At 42.9% G+C, this 23,477-nt stretch overlaps 2 protein-coding genes across 2 annotated transcripts; both read right to left on the reverse strand.

The window, feature by feature from the left end:
- Window positions 1–633: 633 nt before the first annotated feature.
- LOC107382594 (ADP-ribosyl cyclase/cyclic ADP-ribose hydrolase 1) lies at window positions 634–9,823 on the reverse strand. Its single transcript, XM_015954799.3, has 8 exons — window positions 9,509–9,823; window positions 7,507–7,633; window positions 7,276–7,411; window positions 6,946–7,028; window positions 1,519–1,592; window positions 1,352–1,432; window positions 1,125–1,208; window positions 634–1,056 (listed from the first exon to the last, which is right to left on the reverse strand). Exons 1-8 carry the CDS (start codon window positions 9,688–9,690, stop codon window positions 1,005–1,007), a joined length of 819 nt encoding a protein of 272 aa, XP_015810285.3. The 5' UTR covers window positions 9,691–9,823; the 3' UTR covers window positions 634–1,004.
- Window positions 9,824–12,204: 2,381 nt separating this feature from the next.
- On the reverse strand, window positions 12,205–22,998 carry LOC107382595 (ADP-ribosyl cyclase/cyclic ADP-ribose hydrolase 1). Its single transcript, XM_015954801.3, has 10 exons — window positions 22,870–22,998; window positions 17,118–17,178; window positions 16,904–17,027; window positions 16,419–16,545; window positions 16,195–16,330; window positions 13,939–14,021; window positions 13,774–13,847; window positions 13,603–13,695; window positions 13,229–13,315; window positions 12,205–12,954 (listed from the first exon to the last, which is right to left on the reverse strand). Exons 2-10 carry the CDS (start codon window positions 17,155–17,157, stop codon window positions 12,855–12,857), a joined length of 864 nt encoding a protein of 287 aa, XP_015810287.1. The 5' UTR covers window positions 17,158–17,178; window positions 22,870–22,998; the 3' UTR covers window positions 12,205–12,854.
- Between the last annotated feature and the right edge of the window lie 479 nt (window positions 22,999–23,477).

Below are 23,477 nucleotides of genomic sequence, written 5' to 3' on the forward strand. Positions count from 1 at the left end.
ACACAAACACAGAGACTCAAAATCCCGGAACAGTTTCCAAGCCAGGCCGAGGCTCTACTGCTACTGAGGCCTTTCCACTGAGGTAGCTCTGTGGTCACGTGGATTGGATGCTCATTAATTATACAGAATTTTAGGCTTTTATTACACTTAAACAGAAGAGTGAGAAAAAAATTCACCCCCCTCAGAGTTGTCATGAGTGTAAACTAGATAATTTAAACAAAAAACATGTTTTGGTACCAGGCTGTAAACATGTTTATTTCTGCTGTGAAATTGGTATTTTTAACATGGGAGTCAATGAGGATTTGCTCGCTTCTGACACCAGCCCCCAGCGGTCGCGGATGAGGGTGGAACTGCAATTTTTGGTACTTTCGGGTTGAGAACAATTTTAGAGCTGCATTGTGGGGGCTTGGTTAGCCCACAAGAACAGAAAAAGTCATGTACATGCTGCAAACATGCAGTTTATCTTTTGAAATCAAGGTGGCAGCAGTTTGTTGGCTGGCAAACGCAGTGGCTTGACCACACTCACCTAGACTCGATGGTTTCTCAAAACCCTACTCAAGAGAGGACATAGGGACCATTCTATAAACCTAATGACCATAAAACACACAAAAACACAAAAAAGACCCAATTGGGTGTTTCACAGCACTGAAATTTATAAATAGAAACATAAAAATCAATTAAAAACACCTCCAAGGTTTGGTAACTGATTATTTGAAAAATATTTCAGAAATAACTAAGTCACTTTAAAAAGCCTCAGATCCATTTATTTTGTTCAAAAATAAAACACATTCCATCAGAGATTTTCAGCATTAATCCCTGTTGTAGTATTTGAAACAATCACATGAGAGAAACAAAACGACTCTTAAAAACACGACTGTTTGTTAAACTGGCCCACACCAATAAAGGTATGTTTAGTTCAGACGACATTTAACAAAAAAAAAAAAAAAAAAAACAGAAGATAAATCTCTGTTCTGGGTCGATTATTTCTGCCTGGTTTGGTGTGATCACCAGCATCTCCCGCAGTCTGGTTTGGCGCTGCAATCGGTGATCTGAGATCTGCAACAAGATCAAATACGATTAAATCAGAGGTAAATAGTTCATTTTAAATTCATTTGTTTACTCACTCTGTCACTTCCTTGCAGGTATAAACAATTCTCTGATCCAGCTTTGTCTTTAAGCTCTGTAATGAGGCATTGCTGCAATTTGATCTAAATACACAAAAAGGAAATGAGGATCAATTTCCCGTCAAATGAGTCAGTCTAAGATGAATAAATGAAACTTGCATGAGCTTTTACATATTAAAACATTAAAAAAATGCAGGAAAAAAAAGTGAATAAAAAGGAAATCTTACACAGAGTTAGTGACCAGAACAATGTTCAGGCTTTTCACCTTGGTGGAGTTAAGTCTCGGGACCTCGATGCTGGCAAAAACACTGAAGGTAGTAAAGGAGGACAGCTTAATATCTCAGAAGAGAGCTTTTTATGTTTAGATGGTGGATCCTGAAACCATCAGACGAACCTTGTGGGATTAAACGGCGTGGAGATGGAACCATTTAGCATCACGCTAACGTCACCACAAGCCGCCTCTGCAAACTGCACACAAGAAGTACAATTCAGATTTGTTCATGTGTTGGGATTCGCTCTCAGCTAACACCTTAACTCATACTACCTTAATAGCCGTGTTTCCGCTATAGGAGTTCTGGGACATTTCTGGCTGGGGGGAATACGATGACTCGTCGTTCCACACAAGATGGTCCTTTTTAGGACTTTGCTAAGACATCAGCATATCGCAACTGCAGCTGTGATGTCACTGATCAGTGCCAAACGACATCCATGGACAATATTAAAAGTTTGACTCTGTCAAATTAGGCAATAATTTAATATATTTGGGGCAGCTTGTGTGACGTTAAAAGTGGCATTGAATGACCAGAAGAAGCACTTTTTTACAGTGCTCTGTAGAGCACAAAATGGTGAAAAGTATGGTATTGTGGGGGATTTTTGGCAACATTTGTAAGCGTTGGGAGTTTAGAAATGACTGTGTTTTATTTTCCTTCCATTGAGCTTCACGAGAAACTCTTCCAATTTTACAGCTGCTGGTTGTTTGTCAACATCAGCCGGTATCATTTCCTACTGAGGTACAACCAATCAGCATGATTTAACCCCAAGTCTTGTCCAGTGACTTCGCATAGACCCCAGCTCAGGTTCTCGGTTAGTCCCTGAAATGTCCCGAACAGTGGTCCTTTGGGACAGAGTCGGTGAATTGAAGACATGCAAATGCTGCGAAGGTCGGGTAAAATTATCCAGGTATAATGGAATCAAGCCTAGTATCTGTGAAACTGATTGATTTTTCTATTGACACCGATACGGGAGACATGGCCAGCCCATGGCCGATATGTACTGGCAATTTTTATGGGCCGATACCCAAGGCTAATATTTAGACATTTTCCACCTTATTTTCATGCTAAAATATCACAAAATACATTTTAGCACAAAAATTCTGAAGCTGAATCCATTTCTAAACTCTGAATTTAACTAACTGTTAAATTTTAACTTTGTGCACTGCTCAGTGTTAAAGTCAGATACCTAAAAACCTAAAGTATTTATTATGCAGATGTTATTAGTAGATCGAAGGATCTTTCATGGCGGTTAAAACGAAGAGTCGGAGTACCCGGCCCGGAGGGTTACCGGGGTCCCACCCTGGAGCCAGGCCTGGGGTTGGGGCCCGTGAGCGAGCGCCTGGTGGCCGGGCTTTCGCCCATGGGGCCCGGCCGGGCCCAGCCCGAACCGGATACATGGGCTCGTCCAACTGTGGACCCACCACCCGCAGGAGGAACATGAAGGGTCAGGTGCAATGCGAATCGGGTGGCAGACCAAGGCGGGAGCCTTGGCGGTCCAATCCCCGGACAAGAAAACTAGTTTTTGGGACATGGAACGTCACCTCGCTGGCGGGGAAGGAGCCGGAGCTTGTGGCAGAGGTTGAGCGGTACCGGCTAGATATAGTCGGACTCACCTCGACACATTGCATTGGCTCTGGAACCCGAGACCTGGAGAGGGGTTGGACACTCTACTTTGCTGGAGTTGCTCCGGGTGAGAGGCGGAGGGCTGGGGTTGGCTTTTTGTTAGCCCCGAGACTCTCTGCCTGTGTGTTGGGGTTTACCCCGGGGGACAAGAGGGTAGCTTCCTTGCGCCTTCGGGTCGGGGAACGGGTCCTGACTGTTGTTTGTGCTTATGGGCCAAATATCAGTTCAGAGTACCCACCCTTTTTGGAGTCCCTGGGACGAGTGCTAGATATTGCTCCATCAGGGGACTCCATTGTCCTGCTGGGGGACTTCAATGCTAACGTGGGCAATGACAGCTTGACCTGGAGGGGTGTGATTGGGAGGAACGGCCCACCTAATCTGAACTCGAGCGGTGTTTTGTTATTGGACTTCTGTGCAAGCCGCAGTTTGGCCATAACGAACACCATGTTCGAACATAAGGATGCCCACCGGTACACTTGGTACCAGGGCAGCCTAGGTCACAGGTCGATGATAGATTTTGTAGTCGTATCATCTGACCTGCGGCCGTATGTTTTGGACACCCGAGTGAAGAGAGGGGCGGAGCTGTCAACTGATCACCACCTGGTGGTGAGTTGGATCAGATGGCAAGGGAACATGCCGCGTAGACCTGGCAGACCCAAACGCATAGTGAGGGTCTGCTGGGAACGCCTGGCAGAAGAACCTGTCAAGACGGTCTTCAACTCCCACCTCCGGCAGAGCTTTGACCACGTCCCGAGAGCAGTGGGGGACATTGAGTCCGAGTGGGCCTTGTTCCACTCTGCGATTGTCGAGGCGGCTGTTGCTAGCTGTGGTCGTAAGGTGGCCGGTACCAGTCGTGGTGGCAACCCACGTACTCGCTGGTGGACACCAGAGGTTCGGGGAGCCGTCAGGCTGAAGAAGGAGGCCTACAGGGCGTGGCTGGTCTGTGGGTCTCCGGAGGCAGCAGACAGGTACCGGATAGCCAAGCGGGGTGCAGCAGTGGCAGTTGCCGAGGCAAAATCTCGGGCGTGGGAGGAGTTTGGTGAGGCCATGGAGAAAGACTATCGATCGGCTCCAAAGAGGTTCTGGCAAACTGTCCGGCGCCTCAGGAGAGGAAGGCAGCAACTCGCTCACACTGTTTACAGTGGGGATGGGGAGCTGCTGACGTCAACTGAGGCTATAGTCGGACGGTGGAAGGAATACTTTGAGGAGCTCCTCAATCCCACCAATGCGCATTCCGAGGAGGAACCAGAGCTGGGAGGCCTGGGGATGGACTGTCCGATCTCGGGGGCAGAAGTTGCTGAGGTAGTCAAACAACTACACAGCGGCGGAGCCCCGGGGGCGGATGAGGTTCGTCCTGGGTGTCTCAAGGCTATGGATGTTGTAGGGCTGTCATGGTTGACACGTCTCTACAACATTGCGTGGTCATCGGGGGCAGTTCCTAGGGAGTGGCAGACCGGGGTGGTGGTCCCCATCTTTAAGAAGGGTGACCTGAGGGTGTGTTCCAACTATAGGGGGATCACACTCCTCAGCCTCCCGGGAAAGGTCTACGCCAAGGTACTGGAGAGGAGGGTCCGATCGATAGTTGAATCTCAGATAGAGGAGGAGCAATGTGGTTTTCGTCCTGGCCGTGGAACTGTGGACCAGCTCTATACCCTTGCAAGGGTGATGGAGGGGGCATGGGAGTTTGCCCAACCAATCCACATGTGCTTTGTGGATTTGGAGAAGGCTTATGACCGTGTCCCCAGGGGCACCCTGTGGGGAACGCTCCAGGAGTATGGGGTGGGTGGCTTTCTGTTAAGGGCCATTCAGTCCCTTTACCAGAGGAGCGTGAGTTTGGTCCGCATAGCCGGTAGTAAGTCGGACCTGTTCCCAGTGAGGGTTGGACTCCGCCAGGGCTGCCCTTTGTCACCGGTTCTGTTCATCACTTTTATGGACAGAATTTCTAGACGCAGCCGTGGTGTGGAGTGTGTCGAGTTTGGTGGCAGGAGAATCTCGTCTCTGCTTTTTGCGGATGATGTGGTCCTCCTAGCTTCATCCAGCTCTGACCTTCAGCTCTTGCTGGGTAGGTTCGCAGCCGAATGTGAAGCGGCTGGGATGAGGATCAGCACCTCCAAATCTGAGACCATGGTTCTCGACCGGAAAAGGGTGGCTTGCCACCTCCGGGTCGGGGGAGAGGTCCTACCTCAAGTGGAGGAGTTTAAGTATCTCGGGGTCTTGTTCACGAGTGAGGGTAGGAGGGATCGGGAGATCGACAGGCGGATTGGTTCGGCGTCTGCAGTGATGCGGACGCTGAGCCGATCTGTCGTGGGGAAGAGGGAGCTGAGCCAGAAAGCCAGGCTCTCGATTTACCGGTCGATCTACGTCCCAATCCTCACCTATGGTCATGAGCTTTGGGTAATGACCGAAAGAACGAGATCACGGATACAAGCGGCCGAAATGAGTTTCCTCCGTAGGGTGGCCGGGCTCAGCCTTAGAGATAGGGTGAGGAGCTCGGACATTCGGGAGGGACTCGGAGTAGAACCGCTGCTCCTCCGGATCGAAAGGAGCCAGTTGAGGTGGTTTGGGCATCTGGTCAGGATGCCTCCTGGACGCCTCCCCGGGGAGGTGTTTCGGGCATGTCCTGCCGGCAGAAGGCCCCCGGGTCTACCCAGGACACGTTGGAGAGGTTACATCTCCAATCTGGTCCGGGAACGCCTTGGGGTCCTGCCGGAGGAGCTGGTGGACAAGGCCGGGGAGAGGACGGCCTGGAGCTCCCTAATTGGGATGCTGCCCCCGCGACCCGGACCCGGATAAGCGGAGGAAGACGAAGACGAAGACGAAGACGAAGACGAAGACGAAGATGTTATTAGTAAACATAAAAATACAATACAATTCAATTCAGCAACAGCCCAAAACTGCCCGAGGATGCACCTGACTATAAATCAGCTTTACTAAGGACAAGCATCGGCCGATAAACGGTAAACATCGGCCCTATATATCAGCAGGCCGCTAGATCGGTCTACCCCTACTCAGTTATACTATTTATTTACCTGCTAATGTTGATCAGCTTGGTGGCCGTAAGTTTTACTTGTTGGTAAGAGGTCATCAGCACTAGAAAAGACTGCTTTGTTGTTATAAACAGGCCTGGTTTCTAACAGTTAAGATAAATAAATAGACATGAAAATAACTTTTCATCAGATGTGAAAGTTGACATTTATGTGAATCACTGCTGGTTTATAAATGACAGTTATTTTGGTCAATATGAAAAATCATGACTGCTCAGCTGACCCTAACCCTAACACACCAGGAAAGTAACAGTGAATTTAACAAAATAAAAGCATCAAAATTTTACTTTTTTATTCTCATATTATTGGATATTTTGAATTTTGACTCAAAATCGTTGATCACCAAAAGTGTTTATCAGAGTTTTAGAGGATTACGTAACACCTAAAAGACCCAGAGTTCGTGTTTTAGAGACTTTAGTTACTAACAGGTGGTACCTCCTCATGTTTCTGTAAACTTTTAGAAGAAAAAGGTAAAAATCTGAGTGTTTTCTAACTGAAGTGAGAATTTACTGTTTACATCAATACCTCCTAATGATTTTCAGACCTTATACAAGCAGCATTTAATCTGTTGGATAGTATAAAGGTGAATTTGTGCTGAGTAATTTATTAAAAACAACATATTTCATGCATTCGATCTCAGGCTGTTTTAAGTGTTTCTCTGCAGCAGAACCCAGACCGGTTCTCTGTGAGTGTGTGGGCCGCTGCTCCATCAGGAGGGAGCAGCTCCATGGAGACCGACACAAAGCCTCTTTCATGCACATCCAGGCAGTGCAACCTTTCCCCCTTTCTACCTCTCCATCACAGTCAGGAGATCAGCACAGATGTTCCCCCACAGCTGGGACACTTCTCTCAGGAACATCTTGTAACGAGTTTGGGACTCACCGCGGCCGAGGCTCTCCTCCAAAACGAGCGAACGGAGTTGTTCACACACTCGTTCCATTCAGGACACCCGGTGGTGAACGTTTCTGTGGCAACGACGTACAAACAAACGTGAAAATAAAGGCTTCAAAAGACAAGTTAAGTTAGTCGTTTTTACGTGACACAAAACTGCTTGAAAAATAAAAAGTGCCAAGCTGAGCTTTGAGATGTTGAAACACAAGGATGTACCAACAAAACAAACTAATAACACGTGTGTGTCCTATTTATTACAGTCCCAGATGATAATTATAGAGCCTTTGGACCAGCGAGACTGACGCTCTTCAAGAATCTCACCTTCGCTTCCCTTCATCCCACACCAGCTCAGATTATTCAGGCTCGACCCCAGGACGGTGTCCTCTATCGTCTGGAGACAATCTCTCCCTGTGGTTAATTCATGGACGGCTTTATTGGTTTTGCTCCACAACATCGTCTAATCCCAAAACAGAGTAAAAAAACATCACTTTTAATGAACATTTCTGTTCAGCCCAGAGGAAGATTTATGGATTGATGTGAGGGAGTTTGAACCTGGTTGCATAATCTTTTGAAGGGGACAGCAGCGATAAGAGGATCGTAGGCTTCCTCAGAAACATTACAAGGATCCCGGTTCACGAAGACTTGTTTGAACGTCTTCCATATGTTTTCACAGTCGTACCTGAAAGCACATAAATGCACAGTTTAGTCCTTCATTCCAATTATTTGGACATTTAGAAAAGTAATATAATTTAGATTTATTTCACATATTACTTTAACAATGTAATCATTTTCAGTTTGATTCTTTAATATTTAGAGTTGACATTAAATGCTTAAGTTTTATTCTAATTTAGACTTAATTTAATATATTTTGGATTTGATTCTACTAATTTTTTGATCAAGTGTTTTCTAATTTATATGTAACCTCATTTCATTCAGAATAGTTTCTTTATTTTTTAATATTTAGATCATATATATATATATATATGTGTATATATATATATATATATATATATATATATATATATATATATATATATATATATATATGTATGTATATATTTTGTGTGTGTGTATATATATATATATATGTATATATTATGTGTATAGAGTATTTAGACTTAAATCTAAATATATAATTTCAATCAACTTCATTAAAAATGTATTTTAAAATTTGAAGTCCCTGGGCTACCACCTTACTGTGGTGAAGCGGTTTGAGTGTCCCAATGATCCTAGGAGCTAAGATGTCTGAGCTTTATGCCTCTGGTAGGGTCACCCGTGGCAAGCAGCCCAAATTCTCCTTATGAAGAAAAACACAAATGGAATCAGATTTTCCCCTCGCCCAGACGCGGGTCATCGAGGCCGCCCTCTCGAGCCGGGGCTGGAGGTGGTGGGGTACGTTGGAAAGAGCCTGGTGGCTCCGGAACCCGTTTCCTTGAGAGGGGTATGACACTCTACCACTCTGGAGTTTGTCTCACTAAGTGGCGCCAAGCAGGGGTGGGCATACTAGTCCGTGCATCCGAAGAGAGGGGTGGCCGACCAGAGCTGTGGCCACAGGGTCGTCAGTACCTGTCATGGTGGCAACCCCCGAACCCGCTGGTGGACACCGGCAGTTAGGGATGCTGTCAAGCTGAAGAAAGAGTCCTATCAGGTATTTTTGGCCTGTGGGACTCCAGAGGCAGCTCATATGGCGTTTACACATTAGCGTCGACACGGGCCCATATGGTACCGAACGGCACCAGAATTTGGTTTCACACACTGGTCCGAGTCACGTTTTCAGTGCCGAGGCCACTCTTTTTCTCTGACCTCCTCTCCAGGGGTCAGACTGGGACCGAGGCGACACTACGGACTGATTGGGCAGCTGAAAATACGCCTACCGCCTCTGATCTGCGAGAAGAATGAGCCAGCGGAGGTTTCCTGCATATATATGTATGTACAAATATATATATGGCAATGGAGAGGAACAACATCATACATGACATCAAACAGCAATATCAAACGTGATTTACTTCTTTTTGATTTAATGGTGGATTGCATAAAACACCATAATGGCATGGCAGAGAAGCCACTTTGCTGCTGAGACTTTCCTGGTGTGCACTTCAGTGCACTGGTTGTCGTGAGTACACCGTTCTGCTGCTGTTCTGCGCCTCTTTTGCTTCCAGTGTGCAGTAGCTGTTAGGCTGCTGTCATTGCAATCCAACTCCAGATGAGTGGAAGAAAATGGATTGATGGATTTTTATGTTTTATATATTTAGATTTTTATCGAAACATTTAGATGATATTTTCCAACTTTCATGTTGCTGTATGTATATTTGTGACCCAGCAAATGGGATCACTTTTCTCTGTTAACCCATAATAAAGACATTAAAGAACCAAACTTCATGAATGTTTTTTGTGACAAAGAAGTATCTGTTCCAATCACTCTATCAGAGAAAAATCAGAGTTTTAGAAATAACGGGACACTCAGTAGAGCCATTAAATTATATTTTTTACAAGTGTATGTAAACATGTATATCGCGGCTTTCCTCTCAAAGTGAATGAAAATTGCAACACTTACCCTTTGAAGTTTTGGCACCTGTTCAGAAAATCCGTTTTAAGTCCAGCTGACTGTCTGCCAGTCAGAGTCACTCCCAGCACCACGGCGATGATAATGAGCAGAACCAGAACCACGAGCAGTACCAGGGGGATGGCCCATTTACTCCGTTTCTTCCTCACATCACCAACCTCACCACGCTCCATTTTAAAGCCCTCAAATTCAGAAATCTATCTAGAGAGCTGTTTGTGATCACTTCTGCCAGGCTCGCGCTCCAAGTAGTGCTCGGGCTGACTGCAGCTCCACCCTCTCTCGCGCTCCAACTGTTAACAGCGGGGCGAGCACTGGAGAGCGCACGCGAGACGGTGTCAAATGCGCGCGCGAGCTCGCTCTGCAAATAGACACAGTCCACATCAAACAGGGCTCAATATGACATCACAACAAGGTAGAAATGCCAAAAACAAAGTATTTATCTAAAATCATTTAGACTTAAGCTAACAACTTAGAAGAATAAGTTGGAGAAAATAAGTCCCAAGTCCACTTTCAAATGTGACTTTGAACTTTTTCAGTCCATTTTTTATTGGATTTAAAATGGATAAACATGTACAATAAAATTTTAAGTCCAATCTTTTCACATGAAAAAAAAAGAAAACAATAAAACAATCGTCATAAGAATGGTCTTCACAGATCTTTCAATGGGATTTTTTGTGGGGGTTAGTAAAAATTGTTTTATGGTGAATCTTTGCTCTAATGCTTAACATACCCTAATAATAATAATAATAATAATAATAATAATAATAATAATAATAATAATAATACATTTAGTACATTTTAGAAATTATATTTCAGAAGTGTCAGTCTACATCAACAGCCATACTGAAGAGTAAAATTCACCATTAGAAGTTGAAGTGTGTGTGTGTGTGTGTGTGTGTATGTGTGTGTGTGTGTGTGTGTGTGTGTGTGTGTGTGTGCGTGTGTGTGTGTGTGTGTGTGTGTGTGTGCGTGTGCGTGAGGCACACTTGTCAGCTGAAGCCAAATGTATCACACAGCTGATGACTGTAGAGCAGAATGGCTTTAACTAGAGCTGGACAGTTATTCAATAATGATACTTAACTATCGATAGAGGTGAGGTGCCATAGAAAAAGCGACAATAAAAACCTCAGTAAAAAGTTTCCTTTGTTTTATCATAATAGCCTATCAGGTTTAATACTAAAGTCATCACTTTTTCCTCAACCAATCACAATCACAGGCCCAGGCATTACCAAGCCTTCTCCTCTCAAACCCAAACAGAGGTCCAATTCCTATACTCGCACTGCACCCTGCGGTCTTCTGTGAAGGGCACTTGGAGGAAGTGCACAGTAAGGGTGTTTCTCAGTGTCAAGGCGCCTGGCCTTGCGAGGCGATGTCTTGTGAGGCCAGGCACCTTACTTACCAGCACCGTCCTTCCTTGGTCAAAGAAAACTGGAACAGACTTACATCACGTGACCGCGTCTTCCACAGCGGTCACGTAATGTCACGTGACACGGGAGACATCGTTACATTTTATACGCATTAGTTTCAATATAAATGTATAACGAGCCTTTAACAATTTAAATTGTGCATATATTTGTTAAATTAAAAATATAAGTGAGCTACTTCCCGCTAGCCAACAAAACTGCGACTACTACTGTAAGCAACTAACCAACCATAGATAACTTCGTTGGATCTAAAAAAATCATTTTAAATTAGTTGACTTACTTTAAAACTAGAAAATTGTCCCCGAAGTAGCTGCTGGCATCTGATCCGCCATCCTTTAGAAAATACCGCAGTGTATTTTGGGTAATTTTTGACCAAGGCTAGGCTACAAGACACCTCCCGTGTATCCTTGCTCAGTAGCCAAACGACTAACAAACGGAGAACACACGCCTCACTAGAACATGAACATTGGAACACATCTTGGCGGCTCCCAATGACGTATCTCCTCGGCAACCAGGGCGGGGGCAAGGCAAGGCAAGGTTCTTTGGTACTGAGAAATACGTTAAGGCTTCCAGTGAGTAGTACATGAGTGTGCAAATAATTGCCGGATTGGGACAGACATGCCGGGATGCTTGTTGCTGTGCTATTTTTTTAAATTAGTTTTTTACATTCATCGCTGCTTTGTTCAAAAGTTTCAGAGCATCAACCAGTCATCCTAAAATTAATGATTTTCATTTGAAAATACATATTTTCAGAAAAAGGCACTTAAGCCTTTTCTCCCACAGCAATGGATTTTGGGTAACACCGATACAGACTTGGGAGAAGTGCGGATGAAAGTTGCAAAGGAAATAAGCCCAAAAAATTGTTTGAATAGTTCACCAGCATGGCAACATTTGGATTTTTACAAGTCTGACAAAAACAAACTGCGGTCGTTCAATTCATTTGCAGAGAACCAAGTTGTTTTATCATAAAGTACTGACATAAAGTAGCCAGGGCTGCACTGAAAGTATATTTTCTCATATTTTTACAGTTATCAATAATTATTGACACCAATCAATATGCCTTTTATTTTATTGATGTATTTTTTTTCCAGTTCGTCCAGCCCTAGCTTAACCTCAGTTGATTTTAAAAATATTGAGGTAAAATTTGGTAGCGGAGATTTGTTCCTGTTCACTCAGAGCGCTAACTCTCATTAGGTCTTTGTTTCAGACTTTATCGCTAAACTGTCAGAGTGTGGCTGAGGACCCAGATGTGGTGAGGAGATCCAGGAAGCAGCAACACAAAACTAATCTTTATTTAACTGGAGCAGAGCGGTAGTACACAAGAGGAACTGAAGTATAAATACACAGAGAACAGGGAACAGGTTTGAGGATTAAGGATCGGTTGCAGGTGTAACTAGTTGATGGGGCATTGAGGAAGAGTTTGCAGGCATGAACATGTATTTAACTTTTGTCTGTTAATTCTTTCAGTTATGAAAACACACTCAAGTTCAACATCAGCTAAGGAACTTTGGGGCCAAACCAAACATTGTTATGAATACAAGCAGAAAGTCTTTTGATGTGGAACCAAACTGTATAAAAGCTTTGCAAACTTGGTTGGTTGGGCCCCTGGCTCCCTGAATGCTGATGTCAGATCTTTTTCTTTCATTTTGTTGTCTCCAGCCTGCATCTCGGATCCATTAAACACAGATTCACGATCAGATCAACCAGATCAACCAGATCCAATAATTTATAACATAAAAATTGTGCCACTAAAAACACATTTCAAAGGGTTTTCCTCCTTACACCTTCAAATGACTTCAATGAACACAATTTCTACGAATGCAAGTTTCTGATATTTAGAAAGGCAAATCCTTAAGTTTCTCTTTAAAAATCAACTTAATTTAACCCTTTCTGAGCTTCAATAATAAACCAGTTCAGTTGGATGTAAGATTCTGTTGCTGCAGCAGGATGCTTGCATGTCTCTGGCAGTAGGGTCGTGTGAGGTCCTGCACACACTGGAGGATCATCAGGGTCCTGGGAATAAATGAAAAATTTTTGCTGTATTGTTTAACTATCCATGCATCTTCAATGTTGTCTTCTAACTATTTAAATTGAATGATTTAAATGATACATCAAGATAGTCCAAATCTTCTCAATTTCGAAATGTCCTTTCATAGTTTTCATCAAAGTTCTTAATAATGGGTTACGTAATGAGCACAACCCGACACTATGATACTGGATGATGACATTCCTCTAGTGAAACTTTCCAGAATTTCTCAATGTGAGAAAAACTTCCGATGTCACTTACGGATCACTGTCTGTACACGTCCAGCGGAACCCTCTGGACCGGAGGACGTGGATCAGGTCTACAATGGATCCTTGACTGCAGGATTCTCTGTCAAAAAAGCCAAAAATGTCACAAAGTTTTTATATTCTGGATATTGCAGAAGCATCTTCAACGCAGCACTAGGCGGTGTGGATTGTTATTCAAACTTAACCTGATGGTATCAATACGTTTCCTTTGTAGGGGTTAAGGAACATTTCCGTACCCACTGTATGTGTGTGTATGTGAGTTTTTTTTTTCTCGTATTTGAGATGTTTTTAGATGTCAAAATGTGATTTTACAGGAGCTATTTCCATAAATTTCTACTAGAAGATCAACCAGTGTATGTTCCTCCTCACATCTGTGGCCCATCCAGGTTGGTCACCACTTTAATGTTGACATATTTGACTCTGTGAGGATTCAGGCTGTCCAGTTCCACACTTCCAAACATGCTGCCAAAACCCACAAAAACAAGAATAAGTCCTCAGTACAAACACAAAAATGTATCCGTGTCATCCGTCATCTCCTACCTTTTTCTATTAAACGCGTTAACAATAGACCCATTCAGTAACACAGTGATGTTGCCACAAGCCGCCTCTGCAAACTGACACATAAGTGCTGATTGATGCAGTGAGCAGCTTCTGAAGAACATGTTGGACATGCAGAAGAAAGAGCTAAGTAGTGTTTGGACTCACGGTTTGAGAGGCCCGCTTCCACAAGGAGAACACTGGATGAGTTCTACACACTGACCACTCCGGACAAGAATTAAAATCAAAGTCTGCATGAAACAAGGAATATTGCTGAGAATCACACGACAGAGGAAATCAAACTCTTTGCCTTTTGCATCACTGGATACTTGTTTGCGTTGTGTAGGCATCCTTTAGATTTTGGAAACTTGGCTGAAGTATACCTATCAACAGGTGACTTTGCACTTACACTTTTTTCACTTATGATTCAGGTAAAAGCACAACAAAAACTGTATTCATGGAACAAGTTTAAACAAAAAAGTTGGTACAAAGTCAAAGTGGTTAAGCCCAACTATAGCTAAAGGGCTACAAACTCAGAGTTTTTATTGACTTCATTTGAATGAGGAGGGGAATTGATGCCAAGATAAATTACATACAAACCCTTTAGTAAAGATCCTTTTAACCTCCTAGCTGGGAACAAATCTATAATCTTTGTTTTGCCCTCTTGAGAAAAATAAGAAGAAAGAGGAGGAGGAGAAGAGGGAACTACATTTCTAAAGTTCCAATCGCTACTTAGCAAAAACACGTCCTTTAAGTTTTTTCAAAATAAAACACCATGGAAATTAGTTATGAAAACATTACCTAAACAACTCTCAGGAATAAAACTAATTGCTAAAAGCTTTAGGAGTTACCCCAATTCAAGAAGGCTACAACAGCTAGATCAGTTGAGCCAACACAAAATGGTTATAACTCAGTCACTTTTATATATTTTGGCTAATATCTGGTGTCATCATAGTTGAGAATCACCCACAACATGCACCACAAATACAAGTAAATCAAATTAAGTTGCATGAATAATGTCTCTAAAGCTATCGCTTTAAAAATTATTTTTGTGGTAGAAATTTGTCCAACTTCACATTTGAAATCACTCAGCACCCCTCTGTTGACCAGAAACCACACTTAACAGTTTTGTGGCATTGATAGGTTCACTAGTAGTTTATCTGCTTTACGGCAACAGCAGTTTACTCTTCTTGTAGCTGGGATAAAGGCTAGCAGTTCACTGACAGCCAATAAAAAGCACAAGAAGACAAAGTAGACTAAAGCTTTTTGTTGGCATTGTGGTGGAGGCGAAGTAAGGAGGTGAAGTAAAACCAGAGTGAACTCAGCTAGGCCTACACTTGTTTAATGGAGGTTCGATGATATGAAATCACGGACTGATGATGACCTGGCTTTGTTGCTACTGCACTTGTAATATTTTTTGTCCAATAAACAATGTGTGTATCTTTTTACATCATGGCTTATTTAGTATAAGTTGGCTTGTGTTAGCTGGTTGTTAGCTAGCTACGGCAGACTGGGAGTTGTATGGAGCTAGGATTGAGACAATATTACATGTAACTTGTATCACATTTTGTAAGTCGTAACATGTTTTGTATCTGTAACTTGTGCTTTGTAGCATGCAATTCATGTTTTGCAACACATAACTTTCAGTTTATAACATGCAACTTTTGTTTTGTAGCACATAATTCTCTTTCTTTAACATGTAACTTTTATTTTGTAACACACAACTTTGTTTCGTAACAATAATTATTGTTTCGTAACATGTAACTTTTGGTATGTAACATGAAACTTTCAGTTTGTAACTTGCAGAAAATAATCTAAATCACAACTCTCAAAACACAGATCTCAGTCTACAGATACAAAACATTTTGTTACGTTTCACGTTATGTGCCAAAAGTTACATGTTACAAAACAAGAATTACATGTTACAAAATTAAAGTTACGTGTTACAAAATGTGAATTACATTCTAAAAAACAAAAATTACAGTTTCAGAATATGTTACAAGTTACAAAACCCAGTACAAGTTACATGCAATATTCTCCCAATCCTATTGATAAAGTTGCATCTGCTGAATAAATGAACATAAAATTACAACTAATTCACTTTTGGTTTCAAGATGGCTGTCAACTAACTAACCAACTAACTAACTAACTAACTAACTAACTAACTAACTAAAACTAAAAAGATTATATTTCTGTAAATTTTATAAATATTGAGTTAAAATTGCACCCAGCGATATCTGAGACATTCACAACACATAGTTAGATGCCTAACAAGGTTTTTACATTAATGCTTGCGTTCAAGCGTGAGGTCATTGTCAAGAATGGACCAAAACAACTATAACACTTTTGTTCGGTATAACATACTTTTAGCATTTCTGTCTTTTTTTTAATCTTTAATAGATTTCTGTCTAAAACTCCTTGTACCAGAATCTTCTTCCTGACCACACCAGATGAGCTCATTGAACATGTAACCAGCCAGCGTATCCTCCAGCGTCCAGAAATGTGGGACAACAGCTGCATAGCTGTGCACCAGAGTTCTGGTTTTACTCCAGAAAAGAAACTAAATGCAGGAGAGGAAAACAGCAGGGTGAGATAATGGGGTTAGAAAAATGTTTTTTTTAGAAGCTAACATGTACAGTCTTGCTCACCCTGTCACAAGGCTGGATTTGAGACATGGCATGGAACACCTGGTTATAATCGTCCTCTGTTACATTACAGGAGGCCTGATGGATGACCGCCTCCTCAAACCGCCTCCAGATCTCCTCACAGTCGAATCTGCACACACACACACACACACACACACACACACACACACACACACACACACACACACACACACACACACACACACACACACACACACACACACACATTTAGAATTTTATTTTTACATGGTGTAAACAGTTTGGCTGTTTTCTTTATTTACTGGATAATAAACAAAGCTGAAGTCGATCAGTTAGACTTTTCCTCAGAAATGATTATTTTTGTATTGACACAAAATTCAACACTGTCTTATTGATTATGAGCTTATAACATTTTGCCTTGGGCTATATGAGGAAATGTACTCTAAAATGCTTTTTTTGTCTCACAGGATTTAGCAAACCGCCACATTAAAAGATGCAGGAAAGAATACCTCAAGCTAGGGTTGATCAGGGTGGTGTAGGTGAAGCACCTTCCAATCACGATGTGTCTAATGTTGGCGGTGGTCCCAAGCTGTCCTGGTGTCTGACTGGAGCAGAGGTGAAGTGGAGCAATCCCTTTGGATTAAGTGCAAAGGTCAAATTTATCATGTGGGAATAACTGATTAGTGAATGTGAAGATGTGGGAAGATTGCGGAAATTACTCACATGTGGTGATACTGATGATGAAGGATGTTAGGAAAGGCATGATTGTGGAATCAGAGTTCACCTTTTCAGAAGAAAAACCACCAAAAACAAACATTAAATATGAGGTTGAGTGAAGCTGTGCCTGCAGGGCAACCGGCTTCCTGAGAACTCACAAGATGAGTGATTGCCTAAATCATTCCCCCACGCTTGTGTTTCAGAGCTGTCAACCCGATCTTTGAGGAATTTACTTTTCAGATGTTCATTTATTCATCATATGCAAGAATGGCAAGTAATGTCGGGGCTTTAATGGTTGATTTAAACTGTTCTTTCTGTTAGAGCTACTTCACCAATTTTCAAAAGGAAAAAAGATTTTTTTTGTCCTACAGAAAACATGTTGTGTCATTCTTCTGTGGAAATTCAATACAATTCCATAAAGTAACCTGGAAAGCTCCTTAAATGTGCATTTTTTATTATCTATATTTAAAAACACAAGTGACTGTTTTACCATTTAAACTAAAATTAAGAGCCATTGTAGAAATTCCAAAGAGCCACTTGTGTGTGCAGACCCCAGTGCTAAATGTTCTGGGATTAGACACGATGACAGGAAGTGTCAAGGCGAGACTTTTAAACCAAAGAGCACTACTCCAGCTGTCAGGCATGGTGGTGGATGCATCATGGTATGGTGCTGGTGCGTTGCCTCCTAATGCTTCCGTTTCAACTCAGACCATGAGCTCAATGGTTAGCCTAGAAATCTAGACCAATAATAGCAGCGGCCAAAGATTTTGTTCTGCTGGTTGGTCAAGCCACGCCCCACAATTCAGCGGGTCAACTATTGGCCCGATCTATGTTTGTAGAGACAAGATGTGTGGGTTTAGCACCAGAGCAGCGGTATAGAGAAACTTTAAAGATGACATCCCCTCAGGAACGGCTCATGTTTGAAACGGCTTTGGCATCAATGTGAGCAGATAGACATATTTCATCTTCTTCAATGTTGTGTGGCCACTACTACTACTACTACTAAACTTTATTTATATAGCGCCTTCACATGGTCCAAGGACCAAACAAAGCATTGCACAGCAGAAATAAACATAAAAAATAAAAACATATAAAACCATTTAAAAACCAACAAAAATATGCAGATAAAATCTAGGTGGGGCAGCAAAAACGTGCAAAGCCATCCGTTAACGAGGCTCTTCTTGAATAAAAGCTAAAGAATAAAAGTGTGTTTTCAGCTGGCTCTTAAACTTGCCGAGCATGGTGGCCTGTTTAACCCATGCAGGTAGCTCATTCCAGAGCCTCGGCCCCAGTACCGAGAAAGCATGACCCCCTCGAGATTTCAGTCTGTGTTTAGGAACAACCAACAGTCCTTGTTGTGCTGACCGAAGGTTCCTTGCGGTAACATAAGGATGGATCAGATCCGATAGATAACGTGGAGCTAACTCATTTAAACATTTAAAAACAAACACCAGAACTTTAAATGAAATTCTAAAGGAGACTGGAAGCCAGTGTAGGGATGCCAAGACAGGCATGATGTGTTCACATCTCCCGGTACCAGTCAGTAACCTGGCTGCCGCATTTTGGACCTTCTGTAGTTTCGCTATGCAGGCCTGCTTGATGCTTGCATAAAGCGAGTTACAGTAGTCCAGTCTGGTGGTAATGAAGGCATGGATGACAGTTTGCAGATGTTTACGTGAAAGAAACGGCTTAATCCTAGCTATCCTCCTGAGATGGAAATAGCAGGATCTGATCTGGCTGTCCAGTGTGAGCTCTACATCCAACTTCATCCCCAGGTTTGTGACCACAGCCTTCTCAAAAGGTGCTGATGAAGGAGAGTCAATCCCTTGGGCACATCCATGTTTGTATTTCGAGCCGAACAGGATAGTCTCAGTTTTATTCTGGTTGAAGAACAATAAATTCTGAGCCATCCATAACTTGACCTCCTCCAAGCAGTCCAAGAGTGGTTTAAAAGAATGTGAGTTATTGCATGATACAGGTAAATAGATTTGACAGTCATCCGCATACAGGTGAAACTTTACGTTGTGCCGACGAAACAAGTCACCCAGCGGCAGCAGATATAGGGAAAAAAGGAGAGGTGCCAGGACTGATCCCTGAGGCACTCCACATTGCAAATCAGCAGTATCAGACGAACAGTCCCCCAATCTTACACAAAAATTCCTCCCTGAGAGGTAAGATTTTATAGCCTAGTGAACTAGACCAAATTCTTGCTTTGCAAAGAATGGTCTAGGCATGCTCCATTGGAACATCAGCAGCTCCTACCAGGACTCTGGCTGGCCAATCACAGCTCTCTAGAGGGGTTTCAAACACATAAAGAGCTGTGAATGGTCCATAATGAAGGGCCAATCATAGTGCTCTATCTGCTTAGTGAACAAATCACAGAGCTTTATCCGCTTTGTGGGCCAATCAGGGCACTCTATATGCCTGGTGGGTGGGATGAAGCAACAGGGTGAAACAAGAGTATGTCACATTCATTGTCCAGTGGAATGTGGAGATCATTTGAAAGACAACGGTAGAACCCGCCCCACAACCGAGAGCTGTCAGTGGAGCATGGCCAGACTAAATAATACATTTATTTAGTCTGGCTTGCCAGGCTAAAGATTTTATCCACTGGAGTGCTAAGCCTGATATTCCCACCCAGTGCTCCAGTCGACCAATCAGAATATTGTGGTCTATGGTGTCAAATGCCGCAGTCAAGTCCAAGAGTACCAAAACCACAGCCTCCCCAGAATCGTTTGCCATCAGGATATCATTCAAAACCATCAAAGGGCTGATTCTGTACTTTGGAGAGACTTAAACCCAGACTGAAAAACCTCTAGTATCTCATTTTCATGTAGAAAGGATATCATTTGGGCATAAAGCTTTTCTAAGACCTTAGCTAAGAACGGCAGTGTGGAAACAGGCCTATAGTTAAATACATTTGACAAATTTAGGCCAGCTTTCTTCAGCAGAGGGCGCACTACTGCATGTTTAAAAGAGCTGGGAACTTCACCCGATAGTAGACTGCTATTTATAATTTCTAGAACATAAGGAGACACAGCTGGAAAAACTTCTTTTAGAAGTTTAGCAGGGATTGTGTCCAATACAGAACCAGATGGTTTCAGACTATTGACCACCTTCTCCTATGAGAGATGTTAGATACAAGCTCTCCAGGAGCCCTGGGGCAGGACCCCACAGAGGAGGATGGTAATTGGAGGGTGTGATCGAAGACTTCGTCCTCTCCACTTTGTAAACAAAGAAGTTGAGGAAATTATTGCAGGATGCTGTAGTGTACTCAATAGCCAGCGGTTCATTTGCATTTAAGATAGAATCCAAAGTGCTAAAAAGAACCCGGGGATTCTGTGAGTTGGAGGAAATAATGTCAGCAAAGACCTTAATTCTCGCCTCTTTCACAGCTTTCTGGTAGGCTACCCAGCTATCTCTCAGTAGGTCAAGGGAGATCTGAAGCCCATCCCGCTTCCACCTACACTCTGCCTTCCTACATTTCCTTTTTAAGTCCCGTGTTGTCATATTTAGCCATGGCTCCTTTTTACATTTATGTTTCTTAGCCTGCACAGGCGCTACAATATCTAAGACCGTCAAGCATGTTGCGTTAAAATGTGCAGTAAGCTCCTCAGTGCTACTAGGCCCAGCAGTTTGCCCCTGCCCCACCAACCCAAACACTGAACAAAACTCAGTGGCTGTAGAGGACTTTAACACCCGGCAGAGTTTCACAGGAGGACACTGCATCACAGGCTGACAGGGGAAAGGCACATTAAATAAAACAGGTCTATGGTCCGAGAAAAAGGCCTCCCCGACCTGCAGATTGAAAGCAGATACCCCAAATGACAACACAAGGTCCAGGATATGCCCACATACCTGTGTAGGTTGGTCAACTAACTGAGACAGATTAAAAGAGTCAACAAGATTTAAAAAATCCTTCACCATAGGCTTATCATGACAGCAAACATGGATGTTAAAATCCCCAAGAATTAAAACCTGATCATATCTCTGTGAACTCCTCCAAAAAGTGTGCATTAAATCTTGGTGGACGGTACAGGAGTGTGACCAAGAGTCAGGGCGCATGACCCAGCTCGAACAGGCAAAGCTCAAAACTAGTAGGCATAACTGGCGAAGCCACTTGTTTACAAGTGAACTTTGACTTAAAAATTACCGCCAGTCCTCCTCCACGTCCTGATAGTCTCGGGACACTAAAATAGGCACAGTCATCCTGTAGTAGCTCCACAAAAGCAGCAGATTCACCTTTGGGAACCCAAGATTCCGTAATGCATAGGTAATCCAGGCCATGAGTCTCAAAGAACTCCTTCAGAATAAAAGTTTGTTCATAATGGACCTGGCATTCACCAGGGCAAACCTGATGGTGTCCGGCGCCGAGACGTCCTGATCCTTCCCATCCAATTATGGAGACCCTGATGGCTCGTAAATCACCTCTTGTAAATTCCGCCGATCGACTCCTCTCTAAGAGCCGTACCTCGGACGTGCAGGACGTCGGAAGCGGACCAGCTGACCGCCGCCAACCACCGACACCAACCCAGAAACCACCGGGCCTGGTGGACGCCACCGCTGCAAACAGGACCCAGCCGCACCAGGATTCTCCCTCAAAGCATCTGGTTCGTCAAGCAACGCTGATCTTGGCTTCACCAGACGTCCAGCCCGTTTACCCCTTCTCCGACGCTTCCTCCACTTAGGTAGGTTTGACAGTCAGAGTAAGAATCCGGGGACTCCCGATAGTAGTGCAGATGTGCCTTGTCCATTTTCATAAGGCTGTGGCAAACAATTAGCCGGTTGCCAGAGCTGCAGCAGGGCCCCACGGCTATACACATGTAGTGAGCTAATATTGCAGAAAAAATATCCCAGTAACAAGTAAAACCATAACAACCACGGGAGCGACAGATGAGCTGCTCAACTTGTGGGAGCCATCTTCACAATAAGTGTTGTGCCACATTGACGTACTTCCATAGCGATAAATACATCAAGTTGTTTGTTGCTGTGATTGGTCCTAGCTTTAGCCATTAGTGGGTGGAGATAGTTTCAAAGACATCCGTAGGTTCAACCCCACGACTGAGTTCTGACTATGGGTCGTGGCCAGACTACATGTTTACATATACAAGCTGGCTTGCCAGGCTACTAAATGGTACCAATTTGGACCTGTTTGAGTGTCCCAACAGGACAATAAAAACCTCCAAACTGGTTTCTGATAGGATAAAGCAGGCTAGCATTAAGTTACTGGAATGAGTGTCCCTAATCCTCAATCTACACCCAATTGAAAATGTGTGGAATATGCTAAAATTTAAGTTTGTTAAGAGAAAACAACTTTATCTAGCCCGGCAAGCCATTCTAGATGTTTGAATAGATTAGCAAGCTACAACACTGGCCTGGCCTGCTGAGGCTCTGATGAAGCGTGGCGAGACCAACATGTAGAACCATGCTAAACTTTACCAACTCTACCAAGGAGAAGGGTGAAATATCCAACCAGAGGGTCAACATAAATGATTTGGTAATTTTGTTAAAAGACAATTAACTAAATATTAGTGTAGTGTAGGTACAATAAACTCAAGCTTAAACCATGGATAAAGAACAGTTTCAATGAAGTAGAGCGCAAAAGAACTAGATATTCATGCATTTAATGAGTTTATATTAACTTCTGACTTCAACAAACACACATTAAAAAGAATAAAATACTGTTGGAATGACTGAAAGAATTCACTTACTAATATTTTTCAAATTCTTTGTTTAAAAAATAGTAATCAAAGCTCACCTCTTCCAGCTCAGGATGTTTAAACTGCAGCAGACGTTCCCATGATTGATGCTTGACTCCTCTGGACTTCTAACTTAACTGAGTCCAACAGGATGAGATGCAAAGATTCCAAATGAGTCCTAAAAAGGATTTTTAATGTTGTCTTTCATTGGTGGACGAACACACCTCCCTACCAGGGCTGACACAGTCCCAAAGGACCAATGAGATGGGCTTTCAGAGTCGTCCAGTTGCAAAGATATAATCCTCATGACTCCTGTTAGGATGCTGTTAGGAATCTTCTGGAACAAAGTGTGTGCTGTTCCCTGGAATGTATTAGTTATGATACAGCAGAAGCAGACAGGGAGTATTTCTTTGTTTCTAAGCAGCTTTTGGTTTGGTTATAACGAACATCTCATTTCTGAAATCACTTCTTACTTGTGACTCTTTGCAAAGAAAACATTAAAGCATTAAACAAAAATGGTTTCAGTGACATGATGTATGGTTAAGTGTTGCAAAAGTACTTAAAGAACATTAACATGCAGGTAAATGTGCAAAAGGTGATGTTGGACCCCATTAAAGATAAATTATTCCCTCCGAGAACAGAAGCTTGGATCTAATGAAATCATGTG

This window comes from Nothobranchius furzeri, chromosome 7 (assembly GCF_043380555.1).
Source record: "Nothobranchius furzeri strain GRZ-AD chromosome 7, NfurGRZ-RIMD1, whole genome shotgun sequence".
In the NCBI taxonomy this organism is placed as follows: domain Eukaryota; kingdom Metazoa; phylum Chordata; class Actinopteri; order Cyprinodontiformes; family Nothobranchiidae; genus Nothobranchius; species Nothobranchius furzeri.